The sequence below is a fragment of the Procambarus clarkii genome, chromosome 28 (assembly GCF_040958095.1).
Source record: "Procambarus clarkii isolate CNS0578487 chromosome 28, FALCON_Pclarkii_2.0, whole genome shotgun sequence".
NCBI lineage: Eukaryota > Metazoa > Arthropoda > Malacostraca > Decapoda > Cambaridae > Procambarus > Procambarus clarkii.
The window spans coordinates 3,473,309-3,498,359 of record NC_091177.1 but is presented as its reverse complement, the minus strand read 5'-3'; the positions used below and the strand labels follow the sequence as shown (position 1 = coordinate 3,498,359).

General features: G+C 47.3%; 2 protein-coding genes across 5 annotated transcripts in view; one reads left to right on the top strand and one right to left on the bottom strand.

The window, feature by feature from the left end:
- The window catches only part of LOC123755007 (ribosome-binding protein 1), a 96,468-nt gene that overhangs the window by 6,046 nt on the left and 65,371 nt on the right, over nucleotides 1-25,051 (top strand). The window lies entirely within an intron of this gene.
- Nucleotides 644-24,537, bottom strand: Enoph (enolase-phosphatase E1). Of its 3 annotated transcripts, none has more exons than XM_069332799.1 (6): nucleotides 24,372-24,537; nucleotides 15,600-15,701; nucleotides 11,179-11,372; nucleotides 9,461-9,593; nucleotides 1,431-1,554; nucleotides 644-1,042 (listed from the first exon to the last, which is right to left on the bottom strand). In XM_069332799.1, exons 1-6 carry the CDS (start codon nucleotides 24,468-24,470, stop codon nucleotides 870-872), a joined length of 825 nt encoding a protein of 274 aa, XP_069188900.1. In that variant the 5' UTR covers nucleotides 24,471-24,537; the 3' UTR covers nucleotides 644-869. The 3 variants fall into 3 exon arrangements, with proteins under 3 accessions (XP_069188900.1, XP_069188901.1, XP_069188902.1); XM_069332800.1 differs by lacking the exon at nucleotides 24,372-24,537 and adding an exon at nucleotides 16,189-16,221; XM_069332801.1 differs by lacking the exon at nucleotides 15,600-15,701.

Here is a 25,051-nt window from a genome sequence, read left to right as displayed (position 1 = left end):
CACTGCCGGTCACCCTGTCTAGCAGTAGGCATCCATCGGTCTCAGGAGACTATGGAGTTGTCGGTCTGGAGGCGCAAAGCCAGGGTAGGTTGATACGGAGGAGAAGCTGTTACCCATGCAGCAGGTCCCCCTTTCTCCACAGCGCCGAAAGTCTAATAATAATAATAATTCAGAGTCAAGTCATAATACTACAGCGAGATTGTCCGTAAGAGGTAACCAGGGCTGTGTGACCCTGGCACACTGGTGCCAGTCCCGACCCGTCCATCTTGGCCACCTGATCAACACCAATGACAACATAGGTTCGAACCCTCGTCACGGCCCTTGTGGATTTGTTAACCAATGACAACATTTGGGTGAGCAGTAAGACCAGGTGTCTGGCCTCCAACCTTGGACACACACACACACACACACACACACACACACACACACACACACACACACACACACACACACACACACACACACACACGTGTCCATTTATATACTTTGGTATTATTGTTGTACGTCACGGTTGGAGAGATTAACAAGTAGACAAACATGTACTGTAGATGGACACTTAGATAAAACAGGTAGATAAAACAGGTAAATATAATTGAACACGTAGATATTCACAAGGCATTATTATAAAAAATTAAACGCTATATTAGGAATTTTGTTTTTATTTTAATTTTTTCTATAATCGGGTTTTTAGTCGTGGCAATTTTTATTGTTGACCAGTTTTTGCGGGCTACTGTGGAGAGGGAGGGAAGGAGGGAGAGAGGGGGGGGAGAGAGAGAGAGGTAGGTAGGTAGAGAGGAGGGGGGGGGGGGGAAGAAAGGCGGGAGGGAGATGTGAGGATGGAAGTGTCCACGAGCCATCTACTGGTGATGTTAGTGGTCCCTCGCACGCTTGGTGGCGGGTGAGTGTGGCTGCTGCTGGCGACGAAGCTCGTCGAAGGAGTGGATGACCGGGAAGGCTGCCAGGTCCTCCGGGGTGAGGGGCGCCGTGCCCTCCCTCACCGACAACACCACCCGCAGTCCCGCGCCCTGGGCTGCCCTCGCCTCTGTTAGCAACATACAGAATACGCACCATTATTGTCAGGTTGTGGGAACCTTAGGTGTTGTGGGGGCAGGGAAGGCTGGGCGAGGTGACCTAGGTGTGGCCATCTCCGGTGGCAGTGTGACGCAGGGGCCTGCAGGCGAGACAGGAGGAGGAGGGGTCACACCTTCCACAACACGCACCCCATGGCCACACGAGTGGCCATGGCCGCCACTACCACCCCTGCTACATGGGAGACTACAATACGAACACTGGCTGGCCATGGCCGCCACCACCACCCCCCAGCCACACGGGAGACTCCAATACCAACACTGGCTGGCTATGGCCGCCACCACCACCCCCCAGCCACACGGGAGACTCCAATACCAACACTGGCGGGACGCGAGGCTCACCTTTAGCCAGGTCCGTGATGAAGAGCACTTTCTCCGGCGAGCAGTCGAGGTGCTGGAGGATCCTGCGGTAGCTCTCCACCTCCACCTTGGCTCCGACGGTCGTGTCGAAGTGCTCGCTGAAGAACTGGCCACCAGAGGAGCACCACAGGGAAGAGAGAGCAGAATGGAGTTAGAACTGAACTGATATAATCTTCCAGTTGTTGGTCGTAATGCAGTGCCTACTGACTATCCCGGGTTTCTTGCCTCTCGTTCTCAAACTAATCAATTAGTTCAACTACTTGTCCCTCTAAAGCATTGTATTTGTTGACATGTCTCCAGGTTCCATCCGCATCATCTGTTCACTATTTTGAACATTTCAATTAGATCTACTGTGTCAATACTCGTATAAGGCTTGTACAGTATGTCCTTGTCCTCTCAAATATATTTCCTCTTCTTAAACATGATTTTTCTCCTATATAGTCGTGCTGGCTTAGCACTTTCTCCTGATAATTATCTCCCTTAGTTCCTGGGTCCCGCCTCTAAGTCTTGGTTCAGCTGGTATAATTGTTTCATTCACCCTGGAGTTGTATCATACTTGGTGTTGAGTCCAGGTATGGAGTCTGCCTCCATTACCCCTCCCTAACGTGTTCCATTTATTCACTTTTCTTATAATGATAATGACTTATAGTGTGCATTGTCCCATTTGCGTAAGTGGTTTACAATGTTCCTCTTGTCCTGGTCGGTCCCCACGTCATTCTGTACCCTGTCAACCTCGTCGATGGCTCTGAGTATTTTGTACATAATTATCATGTCTCGTGTGTGTGTACTACCGTAGATGGCGTGAAGCTGGGATGGAGTCTAGCCTTTTATGTGGTGTGCTTACAGCTGCGGGATGAGTGCGCCTGGAGCCCAGCAGGCAGTACACGAGAACTGACCCAGTGATCGTGGTGTTGACTGTTCTCAGTGATCGTGGTGTTGACTGTTCTCAGTGATCGTGGTGTTGACTGTTCTCAGTGATCGTGGTGTTGACTGTTCTCAGTGATCGTGGTGTTGACTGTTCTCAGTGATCGTGGTGTTAACTGTTCTCAGTGATCGTGGTGTTGACTGTTCTCAGTGATCGTGGTGTTGACTGTTCTCAGTGATCGTGGTGTTGACTGTTCTCAGTGATCGTGGTGTTGACTGTTCTCAGTGATCGTGGTGTTGACTGTTCTCAGTGATCGTGGTGTTGACTGTTCTCAGTGATCGTGGTGTTGACTGTTCTCAGTGATCGTGGTGTTGACTGTTCTCAGTGATCGTGGTGTTGACTGTTCTCAGTGATCGTGGTGTTGACTGTTCTCAGTGCTCGTGGTGTTGACTGTTCTCAGTGATCGTGGTGTTGACTGTTCTCAGTGATCGTGGTGTTGACTGTTCTCAGTGATCGTGGTGTTGACTGTTCTCAGTGATCGTGGTGTTGACTGTTCTCAGTGATCGTGGTGTTGACTGTTATCAGTGATCGTGGTGTTGACTGTTCTCAGTGATCGTGGTGTTGACTGTTCTCAGTGATCGTGGTGTTGACTGTTCTCAGTGATCGTGGTGTTGACTGTTCTCAGTGATCGTGGTGTTGACTGTTCTCAGTGATCGTGGTGTTGACTGTTCTCAGTGATCGTGGTGTTGACTGTTCTCAGTGATCGTGGTGTTGACTGTTCTCAGTGATCGTGGTGTTGACTGTTCTCAGTGATCGTGGTGTTGACTGTTCTCAGTGATCGTGGTGTTGACTGTTCTCAGTGATCGTGGTGTTGACTGTTCTCAGTGATCGTGGTGTTGACTGTTCTCAGTGATCGTGGTGTTGACTGTTCTCAGTGCTCGTGGTGTTGACTGTTCTCAGTGCTCGTGGTGTTGACTGTTCTCAGTGATCGTGGTGTTGACTGTTCTCAGTGATCGTGGTGTTGACTGTTCTCAGTGATCGTGGTGTTGACTGTTCTCAGTGATCGTGGTGTTGACTGTTCTCAGTGCTCGTGGTGTTGACTGTTCTCAGTGCTCGTGGTGTTGACTGTTCTCAGTGCTCGTGGTGTTGACTGTTCTCAGTGATCGTGGTGTTGACTGTTCTCAGTGATCGTGGTGTTGACTGTTCTCAGTGATCGTGGTGTTGACTGTTCTCAGTGATCGTGGTGTTGACTGTTCTCAGTGATCGTGGTGTTGACTGTTCTCAGTGATCGTGGTGTTGACTGTTCTCAGTGATCGTGGTGTTGACTGTTCTCAGTGCTCGTGGTGTTGACTGTTCTCAGTGATCGTGGTGTTGACTGTTCTCAGTGATCGTGGTGTTGACTGTTCTCAGTGATCGTGGTGTTGACTGTTCTCAGTGATCGTGGTGTTGACTGTTCTCAGTGATCGTGGTGTTGACTGTTCTCAGTGCTCGTGGTGTTGACTGTTCTCAGTGCTCGTGGTGTTGACTGTTCTCAGTGATCGTGGTGTTGACTGTTCTCAGTGATCGTGGTGTTGACTGTTCTCAGTGATCGTGGTGTTGACTGTTCTCAGTGATCGTGGTGTTGACTGTTCTCAGTGATCGTGGTGTTGACTGTTCTCAGTGATCGTGGTGTTGACTGTTCTCAGTGATCGTGGTGTTGACTGTTCTCAGTGATCGTGGTGTTGACTGTTCTCAGTGATCGTGGTGTTGACTGTTCTCAGTGATCGTGGTGTTGACTGTTCTCAGTGATCGTGGTGTTGACTGTTCTCAGTGCTCGTGGTGTTGACTGTTCTCAGTGATCGTGGTGTTGACTGTTCTCAGTGCTCGTGGTGTTGACTGTTCTCAGTGATCGTGGTGTTGACTGTTCTCAGTGCTCGTGGTGTTGACTGTTCTCAGTGCTCGTGGTGTTGACTGTTCTCAGTGATCGTGGTGTTGACTGTTCTCAGTGATCGTGGTGTTGACTGTTCTCAGTGATCGTGGTGTTGACTGTTCTCAGTGATCGTGGTGTTGACTGTTCTCAGTGATCGTGGTGTTGACTGTTCTCAGTGATCGTGGTGTTGACTGTTCTCAGTGATCGTGGTGTTGACTGTTCTCAGTGATCGTGGTGTTGACTGTTCTCAGTGATCGTGGTGTTGACTGTTCTCAGTGATCGTGGTGTTGACTGTTCTCAGTGATCGTGGTGTTGACTGTTCTCAGTGATCGTGGTGTTGACTGTTCTCAGTGATCGTGGTGTTGACTGTTCTCAGTGATCGTGGTGTTGACTGTTCTCAGTGATCGTGGTGTTGACTGTTCTCAGTGATCGTGGTGTTGACTGTTCTCAGTGCTCGTGGTGTTGACTGTTCTCAGTGATCGTGGTGTTGACTGTTCTCAGTGATCGTGGTGTTGACTGTTCTCAGTGATCGTGGTGTTGACTGTTCTCAGTGCTCGTGGTGTTGACTGTTCTCAGTGATCGTGGTGTTGACTGTTCTCAGTGATCGTGGTGTTGACTGTTCTCAGTGCTCGTGGTGTTGACTGTTCTCAGTGATCGTGGTGTTGACTGTTCTCAGTGATCGTGGTGTTGACTGTTCTCAGTGATCGTGGTGTTGACTGTTCTCAGTGATCGTGGTGTTGACTGTTCTCAGTGATCGTGGTGTTGACTGTTCTCAGTGATCGTGGTGTTGACTGTTCTCAGTGATCGTGGTGTTGACTGTTCTCAGTGCTCGTGGTGTTGACTGTTCTCAGTGCTCGTGGTGTTGACTGTTCTCAGTGCTCGTGGTGTTGACTGTTCTCAGTGATCGTGGTGTTGACTGTTCTCAGTGCTCGTGGTGTTGACTGTTCTCAGTGCTCGTGGTGTTGACTGTTCTCAGTGCTCGTGGTGTTGACTGTTCTCAGTGATCGTGGTGTTGACTGTTCTCAGTGATCGTGGTGTTGACTGTTCTCAGTGATCGTGGTGTTGACTGTTCTCAGTGATCGTGGTGTTGACTGTTCTCAGTGATCGTGGTGTTGACTGTTCTCAGTGATCGTGGTGTTGACTGTTCTCAGTGATCGTGGTGTTGACTGTTCTCAGTGATCGTGGTGTTGACTGTTCTCAGTGATCGTGGTGTTGACTGTTCTCAGTGATCGTGGTGTTGACTGTTCTCAGTGCTCGTGGTGTTGACTGTTCTCAGTGATCGTGGTGTTGACTGTTCTCAGTGATCGTGGTGTTGACTGTTCTCAGTGATCGTGGTGTTGACTGTTCTCAGTGATCGTGGTGTTGACTGTTCTCAGTGCTCGTGGTGTTGACTGTTCTCAGTGATCGTGGTGTTGACTGTTCTCAGTGATCGTGGTGTTGACTGTTCTCAGTGATCGTGGTGTTGACTGTTCTCAGTGATCGTGGTGTTGACTGTTCTCAGTGCTCGTGGTGTTGACTGTTCTCAGTGCTCGTGGTGTTGACTGTTCTCAGTGCTCGTGGTGTTGACTGTTCTCAGTGATCGTGGTGTTGACTGTTCTCAGTGATCGTGGTGTTGACTGTTCTCAGTGATCGTGGTGTTGACTGTTCTCAGTGATCGTGGTGTTGACTGTTCTCAGTGATCGTGGTGTTGACTGTTCTCAGTGATCGTGGTGTTGACTGTTCTCAGTGATCGTGGTGTTGACTGTTCTCAGTGCTCGTGGTGTTGACTGTTCTCAGTGCTCGTGGTGTTGACTGTTCTCAGTGCTCGTGGTGTTGACTGTTCTCAGTGATCGTGGTGTTGACTGTTCTCAGTGCTCGTGGTGTTGACTGTTCTCAGTGCTCGTGGTGTTGACTGTTCTCAGTGCTCGTGGTGTTGACTGTTCTCAGTGATCGTGGTGTTGACTGTTCTCAGTGATCGTGGTGTTGACTGTTCTCAGTGCTCGTGGTGTTGACTGTTCTCAGTGATCGTGGTGTTGACTGTTCTCAGTGATCGTGGTGTTGACTGTTCTCAGTGCTCGTGGTGTTGACTGTTCTCAGTGATCGTGGTGTTGGCTGTTCTCAGTGATCGTGGTGTTGACTGTTCTCAGTGCTCGTGGTGTTGGCTGTTCTCAGTGATCGTGGTGTTGGCTGTTCTCAGTGATCGTGGTGTTGACTGTTCTCAGTGCTCGTGGTGTTGACTGTTCTCAGTGATCGTGGTGTTGACTGTTCTCAGTGATCGTGGTGTTGACTGTTCTCAGTGATCGTGGTGTTGACTGTTCTCAGTGATCGTGGTGTTGACTGTTCTCAGTGCTCGTGGTGTTGACTGTTCTCAGTGATCGTGGTGTTGGCTGTTCTCAGTGATCGTGGTGTTGGCTGTTCTCAGTGCTCGTGGTGTTGGCTGTTCTCAGTGCTCGTGGTGTTGGCTGTTCTCAGTGATCGTGGTGTTGACTGTTCTCAGTGATCGTGGTGTTGACTGTTCTCAGTGATCGTGGTGTTGACTGTTCTCAGTGATCGTGGTGTTGACTGTTCTCAGTGATCGTGGTGTTGACTGTTCTCAGTGATCGTGGTGTTGACTGTTCTCAGTGATCGTGGTGTTGACTGTTCTCAGTGCTCGTGGTGTTGACTGTTCTCAGTGCTCGTGGTGTTGACTGTTCTCAGTGATCGTGGTGTTGACTGTTCTCAGTGATCGTGGTGTTGACTGTTCTCAGTGATCGTGGTGTTGACTGTTCTCAGTGATCGTGGTGTTGACTGTTCTCAGTGATCGTGGTGTTGACTGTTCTCAGTGATCGTGGTGTTGACTGTTCTCAGTGATCGTGGTGTTGACTGTTCTCAGTGCTCGTGGTGTTGACTGTTCTCAGTGCTCGTGGTGTTGACTGTTCTCAGTGCTCGTGGTGTTGACTGTTCTCAGTGATCGTGGTGTTGACTGTTCTCAGTGCTCGTGGTGTTGACTGTTCTCAGTGCTCGTGGTGTTGACTGTTCTCAGTGATCGTGGTGTTGACTGTTCTCAGTGATCGTGGTGTTGACTGTTCTCAGTGATCGTGGTGTTGACTGTTCTCAGTGATCGTGGTGTTGACTGTTCTCAGTGATCGTGGTGTTGACTGTTCTCAGTGATCGTGGTGTTGACTGTTCTCAGTGATCGTGGTGTTGACTGTTCTCAGTGCTCGTGGTGTTGACTGTTCTCAGTGATCGTGGTGTTGACTGTTCTCAGTGATCGTGGTGTTGACTGTTCTCAGTGATCGTGGTGTTGGCTGTTCACAGTTGTTTTAGAACATTGTGATACCTGGTTAATATATACACCTCGAGAGTAGGTCCCAGGTAATGTCTATTCTCAGGCGTCTGTGAGACTTGGGGAAGGGGAGCCGGTTTGCCGAGCGGACAGCACGCTGGACTTGTGATCCTGTAGTCCTGGGTTCGATCCCAGGCGCCTGGCGAGAAACAATGGGCAGAGTTTCTTTCACCCTATACCCCTGTTACGCAGTAAAATACCTGGGTGTTAGTCAGCTGTCACGGGCTGCTTCCTGGGGGTGGAGGCCTGGTCGAGGACCGGGCCGCGGGGACACTAAAAGCCCCGAAATCATCTCAAGATAACCTGAAGATAGATAGACAAATGGGCAAAATGTTTCTTTCACCCTGATGTGATTGTTACCTAGCAGTAAATAGGTACCTGGGAGTTAGACAGCTGCTACGGGCTGCTTCCTGGGGAAGTGTATAACAAAAAAGGAGGCCTGGTCGAGGACCGGGCCGCGGTGACGCTATAAGCCCCGAAATCATCTCAAGATAACCTCAAGAAGGTACCTTCCCTCCTTACTCCCAAGGTGGTATCTCGTCTCCGGCCTCATATCTGCCAGAGCCATGATTATTAACCCTGCTAATCCCTACATTAGCTGAGACTGAACTCCAGTAGCCAATTGTCGGACCATTCCTGTTGCTTGGTAACGTCTTGTAGGCCGTCTCTTGTAGCCATCCTCTCTTCTTATGCTGCTCATTAGCCACAAACATTAACATAAGCAAGTAGTGTTACTCTTGGTACAAGACTCACATCAGCCAAGAATAGAATGTTTCTCGGGAAGAGAGCAATGGGGACCCTGGTAGCCCCGATTCAATGAAGATTAAGCCACCCAAAAGGTGGCACTTGCATGAATAGCCCGTAAGTGGTGGCCCTTTTGAGCCATTACCAGTATCAAGAGCTGATACTGGAGATCTGTGGAGGTGCGACTGCACCCTGCGTGACGGGAGATGTCTCCCTTGCTGGTAGCCCCTATCCCCACCCTCATCATATCCCCCTGACCATGACGCGGCTCTCTCTCTCTTATCTCCAAGCGTGTCCTCCCTCACATTCCGGTCTGTTCATATTGTCAATTAATGTGTTAAAGACCTTTTAGAGAACTATAATGGTGTACTCTGTCCACACTTCTATGTCCTTTCGGCTCGGTGCCTTCTTTTGATAATTACTTCTATGGCCTGACTGATCTTCATTGACCCTTTATGTAATTGTAATAAGTTTGTGAGGCAAGACCCGACTGTACTGAACCAGTGCTTTGGTGCCCCGACAGTCCCTTCTTGAGGTTATCTTGAGATGATTTCTGGGCTTTAGGTATCCCCGCGGCCCGGTCCTCAACCAGGCCTCCACCCCCAGGAAGCAGCCCGTGACAGCTGACTAACACCCAGGTACCTATTTTACTGCTAGGTAACAGGGGCATAGGGTGAAAGAAACTCTGCCCATTGTTTCTCGCCGGCGCCCGGGATCGAACCCTGGACCACAGGATCACAAGTCCAGCGTGCTGTCCGCTCGGCCGACAGACCCTTCCCCCCCCCCAGTTTCTGCACTAATTTTCTGTGTATTAGCTCCATGACTTTATACAGATTTTACGTTAGGCATATTAGCCTTGTAGTCTACAGCCCCCCCCCCGCCCACTCTCATTTTTTTGTGAATGTATATCAGTATTATGGTGGCTGTCTTCAAGCTGTCGGGCAGCTCTACGGTTTCTAGTGTTTTTCTGTGCAGTTGACCGCTGGGATTTGGATCCTTACAGCACAAGGTGAAATCTCCAACACCTCATTGTCATGTAATCCTGTGTCATTGTCCCTGCCATTCGTGTCATAGTCATGCCATCCGTGTCAATGTCCCGCCAACCGTGTCAGTTAACTTATTTACCAATCAATGATTCAACCCCTCGCTCTTCCCCTTCCCCCCCTCCCTCCCTCTTTCCCCAGACTCACATGGAGAAGGTCTCCGTGGCAGGAGTGAGTGAAGAGCAGCTTCTGGGCTTGCACGCTACCGGAGGAGTAGACGACGAGGCGCTTGCCGGACTCCTTCCACTCCTGCAGGGCCCCCACCACGTCCTCGTACACACTGCCGGCACCACACGTACAGGTTATGACCAGGGAGGAGGAGGAGGAGGCGGCATCAGTCATGAGGACCAGCACACACGAATGCATGCTGGAGAGTCTGGAAGGGAGATATCCCTCCCTACCTCCTACCTTGCTCCCCTGGGTAGGGGCAGAAGGGGGGTATCTCCCCCTTTGCCAATTGTACTCATGTGAGGCCTCCCATGGGAGGCCTCCTATGAGGTAATAACCATCATGAGACGGGCCCAGACTCGCTGACTACAGGCAGATAACACGGAGAGATAAGATAATACGCCTAACATCAATGTCTTACAAGTAACAAACAACATAACAAGATATTGATTTAAGGAATAAAAACCAACAATTTCAGGTGTTGCTGCTATGTGAGGCTCTGGTTACAGGTCTCCTGTTCTGGAACTGTCATCTATATTTATGTCTGGAAACTAAAGAAATTATTGAGTAAACAGGTAAACTCTTTAGGCCACAGTTGTTGGCAATTGGTCTATGATCTAATTGTCTAGGCGCTCCTTACTTGAAGTGTCTTAGACTTGGGAACAATAACCACTCTTACCCCCGACTGCAGAACCAAACATACCCCCTGGAGACGTCTCCTATGACCTTGGGAAATTGCAATATTCAGCCTTGTAATGGGCACCTCATACTCATCACAGGATGGTTATAGGGGTGTCTGTGTGTAACCTTCCCGCCGCCGCTCACAGGATGTGAGTATTGGGTGAGTCTGTAATCTCTGGCGGTCTGGACCCTCTCCTCTTCCAACTCCACTACCTGTGAAGTGTGAATATATCCAGCACGAGGACTCACCATGAGAGACAAGAACGGGCACCTCACTCCTGGGTCTCCTCAAGATTGATTGATGAAGATTAAGCCACCCAAAAGGTGGCACGGGCATGAATAGCCCGTAAGTGGTGGCCCTTTTGAGCCATTACCAGTATCAAGAGATGATACTGGAGATCTGTGGAGGTGCGACTGCACCCTGCGTGACGGGAGATGTCTCCCGTGGTCTCCTCAACACCTCCCAAGACATATATATACTCTCAACATCCCAAGATTCGTATGACGGGCTCACCATAGCCCGTGCTATTTGGAACGTTTTGTTCCCAGTAGCTGAATCTTAAACAACCAACCAAGATTCGTAATCATAGCTTTGAATATAAGCTGAGTAGAAATGTAAGGGTGGAAGGAAAAGAAAGAAACTATGAGGGAAAAGCGTCAAGCCATTACGACTATATAGCACTGGGAAGGGGTCAGGATAAGGGTTTGGGATGGGACGGGGGGAAAGGAATAGTGCCCAACCACTTGGACGGTCGGGGATTGCTTGCATAAACGCACAAGTTATATGAGATGTAAGAGGAGAAAATTAAGTTATTTGAAGAGGACTGTAAGCCATTTAAGAAGCAGTTGAAACGGACTTGGAGTGGCGCAGGTGGGCGCAAAGGGTGCAGGTGGCGCCCCGGGGCGGGAGCGGCAGGAGTCGTCGCCTCCGCAGGGAGCGCGGGTATATACATTATACAGTTATAGCGAGGGATAACCCAGGAGCCCAACACTGATATGACAATTATTCAACTGACTGGGCAGTAATGGCGCCGGTGTGGTAGGCTCTGTGCCACATGTGGCCCTGGAGAGTCTTGAGGGCGGCCACCTTCCTGTCGGCGTCCATCATGGCCAAGACGCAGGCGGCGAGGGCGGAGACGAGGGCGTGGTGGTCGTCCTCCGAGGGAAGAGGCTCTACTCCCTCCACTCCGGCACTTACGTCCTCCCTCACCTGTGGACGTGTCCTCACCTCAGTGTTACTAGTCACAATACTCTTGTTTACCTAGTTATACTGGTCACTATGTGTCACTATATGTATGGTGATGATATGAAGGGTGTGTGCGAGGCCTGGCCAGCTGTGGTGTGAGGCCAGGCCGCTTACACGCACCTTCACACACAGTGGCATCATTACCCCAACACAACCGTAGGAACACGAGGCCAGATACAACGTACAATTTGGAAGATGGAATTCTGCAAGAATCAGAGAGAGAGAAAGACCTGGGGGTTGATATCACGCCAGACCTGTCCCCTGAAGCTCATATCAAAAGGATAACATCAGCGGCATATGCCAGGTTGGCCAACATAAGAACGGCCTTTAGATACTTGTATAAGGAGTTATTCAGAACCTTGTATAACACACATGTCAGACCAATCCTGGAGTATGTGAGATATGGACTCCATGCTGGAGTCCATATCTCGGTCAAGCGTAAGACTAAACTGGAGAAGGTTCAAAGGTTTGTCACCAGACTAGTACCCGAGCTGAGAGGTATGAGCTACGAGGAGAGACTACGGGAATTAAATCTCACTTAGCTGGAAGACAGAAGAGTTAGGGGGGGCATGATCGCCACATACAAAATTCTCAGAGGAATTGATAGGGTAGATAAAGACAGTTTAACACAAGGGGAACGCCCACTAGGGGACACAGGTGGAAACTAAGTGCCCAAATGAGCAATAGAGACATTAGAAAGAACTTTTTCAGTGTCAGAGTGGTTAACAAATGGAATGCATTAGGAAGTGATGTGGTGGAGGCTGACTCTATACACAGTTTCAAGAGTAGATAGAGCCTCATAGGGTCAGGAACCTGTACACCAGTTGATTGACAGTTGAGAAGCAAGACCAAAGAGCCAGAGCTCAACCCCCGTAAGCACAACTAGGTGAGTACAACTGCTCACCTCCTTAAGAAACCCGGTTACCTGCTACACCACCGGAGGTGGCACCACCACCACCTCCCGGACCACTGTCCTCACTTCCATCATGTATTAACCTCTCTCCCTCTCCTTACCAGGTGCCACCTGTGGCACTGAGACAGGTGGTGCCACCTGCGGCACTGAGACAGGCGGTGCCACCTGCGGCACTGAGTTAAGAGAGTTACTGATAGCAACCTATAAGAAACAGCTTCAGAAGAATCAAGTACTAACACCTAAGGTTTGAAAAGTTTCCTCAACATAAAATATATTTCATAACTTTAGAGACAAAAAAAAATATGCTAGAATTTTTTTTGTAATTCCCAAAGATAAAATATTCCAATAGATTAACTTCTGCGATATAATCTTGAGAGTTGAGCAACTGGTCTAAGATAACCGATAACATTCTTGGTACACTGCTGTGTGTGTGTGGGGCCGCTACACCCGGGTGGACAGAGGCATCAGTGTGTCGTGACAATAGGCTGGTCGCCGTCCAAACATCCGTCACACGCTAAATCAAAACAGGAAGTGACCATGAACATAATGTGTAAACCATCGTGTCTACATCACTCACAACACAGTCGACAGTTTATGTCTAGTCATTTAATTGATAGCCAATAGGAAGGAGACTATGTAATTGTTCAAGTGCTGTTATAGGATGAGAGCTACGGGAGCTGTGTCCCCGCCTGCCTTGTAATCTTTGTCATATATATATATATATATATATATATATATATATATATATATATATATATATATATATATATATATATATATATATATATATATATATATATATATAATATATAATATAATATAATATAATATAATATTATATATATATATATAATATATAATAATATATATATATATATATATATATATATATATATATATATATATATATAAAACATTTTGAAGCAGATTCCTATAGATTCCCCCCCCCCCCCATTGGATTGGGTGCGGTGTGCAGGATAGGAAATTCAAATTGAGACTAACTCACCGCATATGTAAGTTACTTAGCTTAGAGACTATCCTAGTGGTCGTTCTTGAACCCCTTCTTGATAGAATAGTTGGTCTGAAAGGAACTAAACTAAATCTTGCTAAAAATTTTGGAATCCACCGCCTTCTCACTTTAAATTTTGTAACATTCGACAACTCTGTTCACAAAAGCGAACGTTCCAATGTTTTTTTCCGGCACCTTTGTTTCCTTAGCTATCTATGTCCTCTTATTCTTGAAGTTACAGGTTTCAAAAACGCATCCCTTGTCTATTTTGACAATTTTGAACGTAGTGATCATGTCTCCTCTTTCCTCCCCTCTTCCAGTTTGGGCCTGTTTAATGCCTCCAGCCTCTCTGTTTAGTCTAGTGTCTAGACCATAGCCCAAACTATTCCACTTTTATCTCTGGAGCCATTCACACATAATACAAAATGATATGATAATTATCATGGATAAAAATCTAGATATCAGTAGATTATGGGGAGTTCCAGACACCATATTATTGTGTAATTTGCCTTATTAAACTACACTCGTGAAATGCATAAGCTTTACAACACAATATACCTTATATGAGATCATCATTCACACTTTACAAGAACATAAAATGTTATAAATAAATAAATGACAACTATATGGAGGGAATAACGGCTCCAAGCTGGCAGCAGCGTGTTTACAAATTGCACGAGCTGGGTGGCCGGTCGACGTCCGAAACTTAAAGATGACTGGCTTCCCGCCAACCATCCACCTTCAGATACTCATCTGAAGTCCGAGTCTCAGTCAGCATACGAACACTGCTCAAACATACTCGGTAAACTCGTCATTGACTTGTTGAATCCCAGTCTGCATAGGTTTATGTAGGCTATCAGGTATACCTATGATGCTGGGATATCAGGTGAGCCTATGATGCTGGGATATCAGGTGATCCTATGATGCTGGGATATTAGGTGATCCTATGATGCTGGGATATCAGGTGAGCCTATGATGCTGGGATATCAGGTGAGCCTATGATGATGGGATATCAGGTGAGCCTATGACGATGAAACCGAGAACGGGTGAGGACATGTACACAGAGAATGACAAAGAAGTGTGTGAGGAACCCAATAAGAGATTTCAAGAGATCTTCACGTCGCTGAGAGAAGAGTTAGGGGAACCATGATCACCATATACACGATTCTCAGTGGAATTGATTGAGTAGGTAAACACGGTTTATTTAACACAGGTGGTACACGCATATTGGGGACACGGGTAGCAACTGAGTACCCAAAACAGCCATAGAGACACTAACACTGAAAAAAGTTCTTTTTAGAGTAGTTAAGTGGAATATATTAGACACTGATGCGATAGAGCCGGTCTCCATACATAGTTTCAAATGTAGATATGATAGAGCCCAATAGGCTCAGGAATCTTACGAGTGTTGATTAACGATTGAGAAACTGGGACCAAAGAGCCGAAGCTCGACCCCCACAAGCATGACTGGGTGAGTACACACACACACGGCTCTTATTATCGGTAGAGGAGAGAATGATTTTGGCCAAGATGATTGCCAAGGGAACAACCCCCGGGGCACACTGCTGGTGGCCTTGACGACTGCAGGAGACCGAGACTGTGAGGAGGAGGAGATACAGAAGAAGAAAAGGAGGAGGGTGGCATGAGAAGGAGGAAGAAAGGGGAGACTGAGAGAGAAGATAATGCAGTATTCATGCACCAGAGAATGTCATGGCCGTGGCAGGCGGGCAGGGAGACAGGCAGGCAGGCAGGCAGGCAAGCAGGCAGGCAGGCAGAGAAGCAGGCAGGCAGGCAGACAGGGAAGCAGGGAGGCAGGGAAGCAGGGAGGCAGGCAGGCAGGGAAGCAGGGAGGCAGGCAGGCAGGGAAGCAGGGAGGCAGGCAGGCAGGGAAGCAGGCAGGCAGGCAGGCAGGGAAGCAGGCAGGCAGGCAGGCAGGCAGGGAAGCAGGCAGGCAGGGAGGCAGGGAAGCAGGGAGGCAGGGAGGCAGGGAAGCAGGCAGGCAGGGAGGCAGGGAAGCAGGCAGGCAGGGAGGCAGGGAGGCAGGCAGGCAGGGAGGCAGGGAGGCAGGCAGGCAGGGAGGCAGGGAGGCAGGGAGGCAGGGAGGCAGGGAAGCAGGCAGGCAAGCAGGCAGGCAGGGAGGCAGGCAGACACAGACAGACAGACACAGACAGACAGACACAGACAGACAGACACAGACAGACAGACAGACAGACAGACAGACAGGCAGGCAGGCTGGAAGAGAAGGCAGTAAACATGGTAGGATCCTTACTTGTTGTTTAAGAGCAGCGACGTCATGGCGGGTGTGATGGGTGTCCCAAGTGTCGCGCAAGTGGGTGGTGATCTCTCGCCGCACATACGGGAACAGCACCTCCTGCAACACCCACACTCACTCACTCATATATATATATATATATATATATATATATATATATATATATATATATATATATATATATATATATAATATAATATATATAATATATATATATATATATATATATATATATATATAACACTCGGTGAAACCTCCTTGAGAGAGAGAGATGCTGCACTGACTTAAGGGTCGAAAGGTGGGGCTTAAGAGCAGATGCTCTACCCTGCAAGCACAACTAGGTGAGTACAAGCACAGGGGGGGGGGGGCTGACAATGTTCTAGTACACAATAAACAAGTAACAATAACATTTCCTAGACTTAAATGCCGGTAATTTGATTGATTGATGAAGATGAACATCTTCATGCTCATCTTCTACAAGCCACCCAAGCGGTGGCACGGGCATGAATAGCCCGATAGTGGTAGCTTTCTTTCAGAGTGAATGTGACCTTTGGTCGTGAAAGGATATACTGTGTGTTGAGCTCACAGTTAAATCGTCAGTCATTACTATATGGCTGCTTATCGTGGCGGAGGATAGTGCTTGATAGTGTTTATGAGGGTCTCCAGCTGCTGGACACCTTTTTTGACCAGAAGAGAGGCAGTGTTGATGGCTTCAGGCTGGTTACTGCAAGATTCAGGGACTCTTAAAGCTCTTCTAAGGTCGTTGGTTGCTTCACATTCCAGGAGATAGTGAAGTAGTGGCTTTTCTGTGATTTGGCAGAAGATGCACTCTGTCTGGGTTCACTAATCTCCCAGTTGCATCTGTAACCCAGACGTAGTCTATATAACCGAACTGCTATTTCCCTGTGGATTCCTTTTTGGGATATTTAACCTGTCTAACTTGGTGGCCTGAAAATACCATATTGCAGACGGGTTATTGATGAAGATTAAGCCAACCCAAAAGGTGGCGCGGGCATGAATAGCCCGTAAAGACAGGTTACCCGTGACGAGTGTGAAGTACTGGGTGGCCGGCAGGCGTGGTACACCTGTGGCTCGGGGGAGAGGTGGGGGGTGATAGTGGGGTGTGTGGGGGTGATTGGGGGGACTTTGTCTGGGGCAGGGAGGGAGGGGGGAGAGGAGCAGGCAGCCTGTGCACAACAGCAGCTGTTTACTGAGTTACTGAACACTTAATGCTCAGCTTCCGGTGCTCTACTACTGGGCGTATCCGGCCGAATATTACGCACTCACTCACTCACTCCATTCAGCCAACACTAAGACAAAGATGAAAAAAACCTCCACTAGTAATACCACTACTAATAGTGGTGAGTAGTGCGACAAGTCCCCCCCCTCCCCCTGGTTGTTGCTGTACTGATGCAAGTGTTGGTAGTGGTCGGTGATGAACCACGTCAACCATAAGAGGTATCTGGCTCATGTACAAGGTTAAGAGGGGAACAATTACCATTGTGCTGCGATAATGGTGTTCTTCTCAGGAGACCTGACCCAGCCTTAGGTTGATATGTATCTGTAGTCTAGCTGGGGCCGCCCTCCCTCCCTCCCGTCAGGGGTAGCTGTTGGTGTTCTTTAGATTTAGCTACTCAGAACGTAGTGTCCATGTAGCACGGGCTATGGTGAGCCCGTGGAAGATAACAGGGGTGACGCTGACCAAGTTTCTCCAGGAGACTTATCACCCCCCACACTCCTTTCACCCTTCAGTCTCTCCCTGTCCCTTACTGTCTTGTATTGTTTCATTCTTCCTCCCCTTCCAAGATAGGGGTGCCGTGCCCCCTGCTATATGGTCTCACTATTATACACCATTCACATTAAGCAGTTGTCAGGCATTGTACTGACAGGTACAACCTCGGTATTCACCTAGTATTTTAGTATTCACCTAGTATTTTAGTATTTCTAGTATTCACCTAGTTGTGTTTGCGGGGGTTGAGCTTTGCTCTTTCGGCCCGCCTCTCAACTGTCAATCAACTGTTTACTAACTACTTATGTGCTACACTTCATCAATACTTCCTCATTGTTATACCAATTATATAGGCCTACTTACACCAACTTTACTAGTGACTTTACATTAATGTAAAAACACCAATGCTATATACTCTTATAAACCCAATGTTCATATTGATGTATATATCTTGTATATCAATAAATAAATACCTTTTTCTAAAGATAAAATAATTTTCACTCAATTATAACCCTTTCCACCACCGCCCACGGGATGGGTATGGGGTGCATAATAAGGAGACACGTTGAATTGGGCGAGTTACACTTGCCATTCTGGCCCTTCTTAATACCTATTCTAACATGTTGTTGTTGTTGTTACAGATTTAGCTACTCAGAATTAAATGTCCATGTAGCACGGGCTATGGTGAGCCCGTAATTGAGTTCGGTTATTCGCGATAATCTTGTTACTGTGATATTTGGGTTAAAGTTTTATATGGAGGTGGGGTTTCTTCCTCCCTCCCCGTTTCTTTTTCGCTTCTGTTTTAGTGCGCTGGTTTTAGTCTTGTTTTAATAACATTATCTTGGTGGTGGATATAGATGCACAGTGTCCACTAGGGTATCCCATTCCTCAACTGCTTTTTTAACCATTGTAGTTGCTGTGGCTTTCTAACATTATTTTATTCCCTTCATTATACTATTCACCTCTATCACTCTTCCACTCATTATCATCTCTTGTTTCATCTTCCACACATCTTTAACACTGGCCCCTAAGTACATAAACGTATTCAATCATTGCTGTATCTCTTCACTAACTATTAACCCCTAAAGTTCAGAGTCGCTGTCTTGTCATTCTATGAAGATCTACAAAATCCACATCACGTTCCCTTCCTTCAAACACCATAATCTAATTTTGTCTTTACTGACTTCTTTCTTTACTTCAACTTTTTTTCTATTGCACTCACTCTCAACTTGAGTGACAATCTTGAGCCACTGCTCATCACTCTGGCCCGAGGACACCACATTATCTGCATACACCTGTCAATGGCCGCAATTTATCCTCCCGTCTTAAATCCACCCTCTTCCTCCCCCTATTCTACTTTGTTAGCTCTCTCAATTTGTACTTTTCATCCCATGTTAAGTAAACTAATCCCCCCTAAGCTTCACATATTGCTTCCCTTTCTCTTATATATATAGACTATATGACCTTTACCCAGTGCTGAGGACCTCGACCTTGTGACACAGGAACATGCATACTTGTTTGATGGGGTTCTGAAAGTTCTTCTACTCCCCAAGCCCGGCCCGAGGCCAGGCTTGACTTGTGAGAGTTTGGTCCACCAGGCTGTTGCTTGGCGCGGCCCGCAGGCCCACATACCCACCACGGCACTCCTTGGGGGAAATGATCTAGTTTTCTCTTGAAGATGCCCATATAACATGTCCACTATCACCTCACTCGTGTGCCTCACTGTACCTGCAGTAAGTTCATCTATACCAGGGGGGTCCTTCTTCTCTATACTCTATTCGCAGTTTTACAAATATACTGACTCCCTCTCCTCGTGTGTTGCACCCATGTTTCTACCACCAACTCACTCCATTTGAAAGCATGTGAGTATTTCTTCAACATTTGTACAGATATGCTCATCAAATATTGACTGGTGGTGTTGGTAGCATCACACGCCTCTCTCAACACTTCTCCAGCATCCTTCACTGGGTAACTTCCTTTGTTCTCACTACTACTGTATCTAAACGTTTATGTTAAATATACCTTATTGATCACGAAGCTCTCTCTCAACTTTCTCATCCTCTATCTTTTTGTTTTATCCCAATTCAATTCCCTTACAAACAATTGACAATTGTTATATTTCACTATTCTTCTCGCATTACTCGGCACATCTTCCTTTATCAACATTGTCCATGCATCACATCCCTCACGGGAGACATCTCCCTGTCAGGCAGGGTGCAGTCGCACCTCCACAGATCTCCAGTATCAGCTCTTGATACTGGTAATGGCTCAAATGGGCCACCACTTACGGGCTATTCATGCCCGTGCCACCTTTTGGGTGGCTTAATCTTCATCAATCAATCAATCACATCCCTCAAGAGCCTCCTTGACAGTGTCAGTCAGCAACGCCTCACTTACCTTCACTTTCCACCTTACAACCCCCACACGGCTGCCTCACCTTCGTCTCATTCCACTCACATATTTAGTGTCGTATCACTTTCTATCGTCTGATGTTTGTACAGTACTGTAGTTCATTTTCTCGACACTATATCATTTCTTGTACAGCCTCTTGTGGAGACGTGACATCCTCTTTCCGAACACCGCCTTCTTCAACACACACACACCATCCTCTCTCACGACCCCTCGCACTTGTCACACTACTTTCACATCATCTATTAATACATATAATCAAACTCTTCCATTTCACCTACTTCCCCTGTCCCCATGTATACCTGTGTATGAATATACGCTCCAAGAAGGTATGAGGCAGACACAATCCTGCTCCGAACTCGCTTCCACTAAGATATTTCCAATCACATTTACACCCGAGACCCTCATAAACACTGGCCTAGTAGGACATGAACACGACTTCCAAAGCATGAATGGACCGTGAACAACAAATGTAGCCTCAGATATGACCACATTGCAATGCAATACACGTCAGAAAGTTGCCAGCCTACAAATTGACGAAGACGAGGGAAGTCTAAGTGGGTAAGTCTCAATGGTGGCCTGAGATGTGTGAATGAACTAGGAGAGATGATAACGCCAGGGCACCCCGCCGCCAGCAGGAGGTCGACGCCCCCCAACGCCAGCCCACGGGCATGGCGATCACGGAGGACGGGCTGCCGATCACATACAAACCAACCCGAGGTTTTCACTTCAATGCAGTTTTGGGTTTACATGATGCGTTCTCATGGTAGTTGTTATACATAATAAATTGTATAGGAGTAAATGTCCGGGGTATACGTAGTGTGCGAGAGATCACAGTGTGGCCCCTTCATCCTCACACTCGACCAACACTGCCATATTAATGTTCCCGCCATCTTGGAATGGAGCGCAACACTTCAGCGTCAACATACGCCTACCTCAAGCGTCATGTTCAGATGGTGATGGAACACCATGATACAGGATGAGCTTCAACACGTATGAGCTATCAACTCGCCTGCACCTACCAAACACGGTACACGACGAGGTGAATCAATTATTTAATTGCCCAAATATGTCGGAGACCGAAAGTGTGCCTTTTATATCTTCTGTAGGCGAGTGCTCCACAGCACAATATATCGAGAACAGACCTCTAATCCTGTCTATACAGGACAGAAGAAAATGTGATTATGCTGGTTAGTAAAGTAAATGAAAAGCCGCGTCCGTGGAAGAAAATAAACTAAATAATAAAACAAAAAAACGGACAAACACAAACATAGGAACCGTGCATAAAGCAGTTTCTTAGTATAAATTATAAACAGGTTCACGTAGCGAGACATAATAATAAACTTAAGGTTGCAGCACTACATTAAATATTAACAATAATAAAGCAGGTAACACTGAGGATTGAATCAATATACAATATAGATCGAAAGACGTGAAGGTCAGAGAGCTCAGAGTGGCATTTCCGTCTTCCGTGTAAAGGTGTGGGCTGCTATGTAGGCCAATCATTCTCTTCACAGTTATACCTAGCCGTTTTCAGCCGTGACTGTTACTGCTAGAATCATGCAGTCTCCCTCCGTGACTGGGTTAGGGATTGATCATGCAGTCTTCCTGCTCCATTCAACTATTTTCATTACACTTGCTTGAGTTAGATTGTAGTAACCATTTGTTGGATCACTCCAGGTAGTCTTGTAGTCATTTGATGTCTTCCTCTGTCTTAATCCTTCTCATAATTTTAACATCAGCAAAAATTGAGAGGAATGATTCTATTCCCTCTGGAAAATCATTTACGTATATGAGAAACAGGATAGGCCCTAGTACTGAACCCTCTGGGACTCCACTGGTGACATGATGCCACTCTGAGTTGTACTTGTGACCTTGAATACAGGCGATTACACAGGCTGAATGCACAGCATTACTCAGCACAGCAGCCATGATTAGCTGAGAGAACACCATTCTCTCGCACAGTTGTAAACCCAGGTCTGCTGCTAGACCTGCTATCTGTAAGGAAAACACTCCCTCATTTACTTGACACCAAATTCGCACTAACTACTAATTCTACTCTCGGACTTGTGCTCCTTGAAAATTCCAGCCCTTGGTACCACTTGGAACCTATCGCCAGGCAGAACAAAGCTAGGCCTACCTTGCCCATACATGACCAATGCCCCGGTCAGTGCTCTTGGGCGTGGTCTTACAGCGAATGGCTGTTCTCCAAGAGAGGAACCTACCCCCATCCCCCCAACACTGGATGGCAGAGACCCAGAGCCCGCCTTTGCAACTTGTCACCTTGCAGTGTGTATCTCAATAGTGATATAGGCCTATATATTGTTCCGGCCGAGGCGGCAGTGACTGGAACACCTCGTCTCATACCTGGTGGTAAACTTTGCCAACATGATGGTTGTTCAGACGTGTTACACAGTCCCATACCCTGGGGGCAATAGTCTCCCTCGGTCCCTCTTTATTGTTACAGTATCTTCCTCCTGTGTTCTCTTATTTCTGTAGTGTTAGTTAGTTTAGTTCATTTATTATGCACCCCATACCCATCTTGTGGGCGGTAGTGGAAAGGGTTACAGAGGCACATAATGGGCTCAGGGACTGAACCCCACAATTCATTTAGCTAAGCAAGTTACAATCTTGATGAGCTAGTTACAAAATTAAATATAAGTCATCACATCATTTCTGTTGTGTCAACCATGTTCTTGCACTTTGTTTTACCTCTTAACATCTATCCTAATTCAACCATGGGTTCAGTTGCAATTGATTATTTTCCTTATGGACCAGGAAAATATTGTCTGCCTGCTTGATGGGGTTCTGGGAGTTCTTCTACTCCCCAAGCCCGGCCCGAGGCCAGGCTCGACTTGTGAGAGTTTGGTCCACCAGGCTGTTGCTTGGAGCGGCCTGCAGCAGGCCCACATACCCACCACAGCCCGGCTGATCCGGAACTTCTCTTAGAAAACAGTCCAGTTTTCTCTTGAAGATGTCCAGGGTTGTTCCGGCAATACTGGCATCTGTGTGATGTACTCCATTGCGTTTTTGTAGTCTTTCTTCCGAGTTCTGTTTCCCCATGGTATTTCCATCAGGAATTTTCTCATCTCTTCGTAATTTCCCCCTTCGGTATTCCTTGCTTACTGCTCCCTTCTATGAGCAGGCTATTTTTATTTCCACTAGATAATATAATTAGACACACAACTCATGACTCTGAAAAATTAAGGAACTGCCAAAGTTTCGGTCTGTCTTGGACCCAAATGTGGGAACTTTCCTTATGTTCAGAGTTGAGGTTGTCTAATTTTCAGACAGGTTATTGTGACTTATTGATTGTAGATACTCAAATGTGAATACACTGTGTGGTGGTTAGTGATGAGTGTGTGGTGGTTAGTGATGAGTGTGTGGTGGTTAGTGATGAGTGTGTGGTGGTTAGTGATGTGTGTGGTGGTGGTTAGTGATGAGTGTGTGTGGTGGTGGTTAGTGATGAGTGTGTGTGGTGGTGGTTAGTGATGAGTGTGTGGTGGTTAGTGATGAGTGTGTGGTGGTTAGTGATGAGTGTGTGGTGGTTAGTGATGAGTATGTGGTGGTTAGTGATGAGTGTGTGGTGGTTAGTGATGAGTGTGTGTGGTGGTTAGTGATGAGTGTGTGTGGTGGTTAGTGATGAGTGTGTGTGGTGGTTAGTGATGAGTGTGTGTGGTGGTTAGTGATGAGTGTGTGTGGTGGTTAGTGATGAGTGTGTGTGGTGGTTAGTGATGAGTGTGTGTGGTGGTTAGTGATGAGTGTGTGTGGTGGTTAGTGATGAGTGTGTGTGGTGGTTAGTGATGAGTGTGTGTGGTGGTTAGTGATGAGTGTGTGTGGTGGTTAGTGATGAGTGTGTGTGGTGGTTAGTGATGAGTGTGTGTGGTGGTTAGTGATGAGTGTGTGTGGTGGTTAGTGATGAGTGTGTGTGGTGGTTAGTGATGAGTGTGTGTGGTGGTTAGTGATGAGTGTGTGTGGTGGTTAGTGATGAGTGTGTGTGGTTGTTAGTGATGAGTGTGTGTGGTTAGTGATGAGTGTGTGTGGTGGTGGTTAGTGATGAGTGTGTGGTGGTGAGTGATGAGTGTGTGGTGGTTAGTGATGAATGGTGGTTAGTGATGAGTGTGTGGTGGTGGTTAGTGATGAGTGTGTGTGGTGGTTAGTGATGAGTGTGTGTGGTGGTTAGTGATGAGTGTGTGTGGTGGTTAGTGATGAATGGTTAGTGATGAATGTGTGGTGGTTAGTGATGAGTAAGTGGTGAATGAGGAATATGTGGTGGTGGTGGTGAGTGAGGAGTGAGTGGTGATGGTGAGTAAGGCGTGAGTGAGCGAGCAGGAGACATGATCATATACACATACACTGGGTCAGTGTATCCGGGTCTATCACCATCATGACGTCACCCTCCTATATGATGGACACACACACTTGTAATGCCCGACCCATACAACACCCCCGGGTCGGGGCACGTGCCCCCGGGTCGGGCACGTGCCCCTCACCACGGGGCACGACCCTCCGGCTGGAGAATCTCCCCCAAAAACCGTAACTGGAGCGAGATTACGTCATGGGGGCCCGGGTGTTCCGCCTCCTCCCCCGGCACCTGTTGTCCGCCGGGGTTCGCATCCCACTAAACTCACCTTCACGAAGCTAATGGAAGTCGTCGTGCCCTCTATGTCCACCATGATGGTCTCCACATCCTTCACAATGCTGGCCAAAGATTTCTGACTTCGTTTCATTATGAAATTTAGAGTTAAAATGGGGCTTGATGGGGTATATATAGCGGTCAGCCTAGCTGATGGAGGGAGCACTCACTATTTGAGAGTTCTACCGTACCGCAAGCTGCCACAAATAACCAAAAATTAAAAAATGTTATTTAGAAACCCTAGTTACATGGTTAAATATGTAATTATATATTTTATTTCATTCCCAAAACTTTTTAGACTCTTTTTTTAAGAGGGTTAACTTTTTTCACGCAATTGCGACCGTTCATATGAGGTAGAAATGTCGGCTTAAGAGTAAGCAAGCGTGTTTAATTGATGCATGAAAGGGGGTTAAAATGAGTTGTTAAAAAGATACATGTATGAGAAAGACTCTTGATTCCGGCGCGTTAGGTGTTTGTTTGGAGTTGCCATGGCGGCTACGTGGCAGGGGAGGAACATGCCGGCCGGAACAGCCATGCCACTAGAGGCGCCACTACGGAGCAACGTCCATTATAACCATCTACAACAACAGAGCTTAGCCCTATATACCTCACACCGGAAGAAAGCATCATAATATAGATCAAAATAAATAAAGAGATTTATAAATCATTCGGGGA

Excerpts from the sequence above, each read along its gene's own strand:
- Enoph (XM_069332799.1), bottom strand. The coding sequence starts at position 24,470 with ATGAAACGAAGTCAGAAATCTTTGGCCAGCATTGTGAAGGATGTGGAG. Across the intron at positions 9,594-11,178 it reads ACCGGCGCCATTACTGCCCA|TGTGTACGAGGACGTGGTGG; the intron begins GTCAGTTGAATA and ends TGGTGCCGGCAG. Across the intron at positions 1,555-9,460 it reads GCCACGGAGACCTTCTCCAT|TTCTTCAGCGAGCACTTCGA; the intron begins GTGAGTCTGGGG and ends TCTGGTGGCCAG.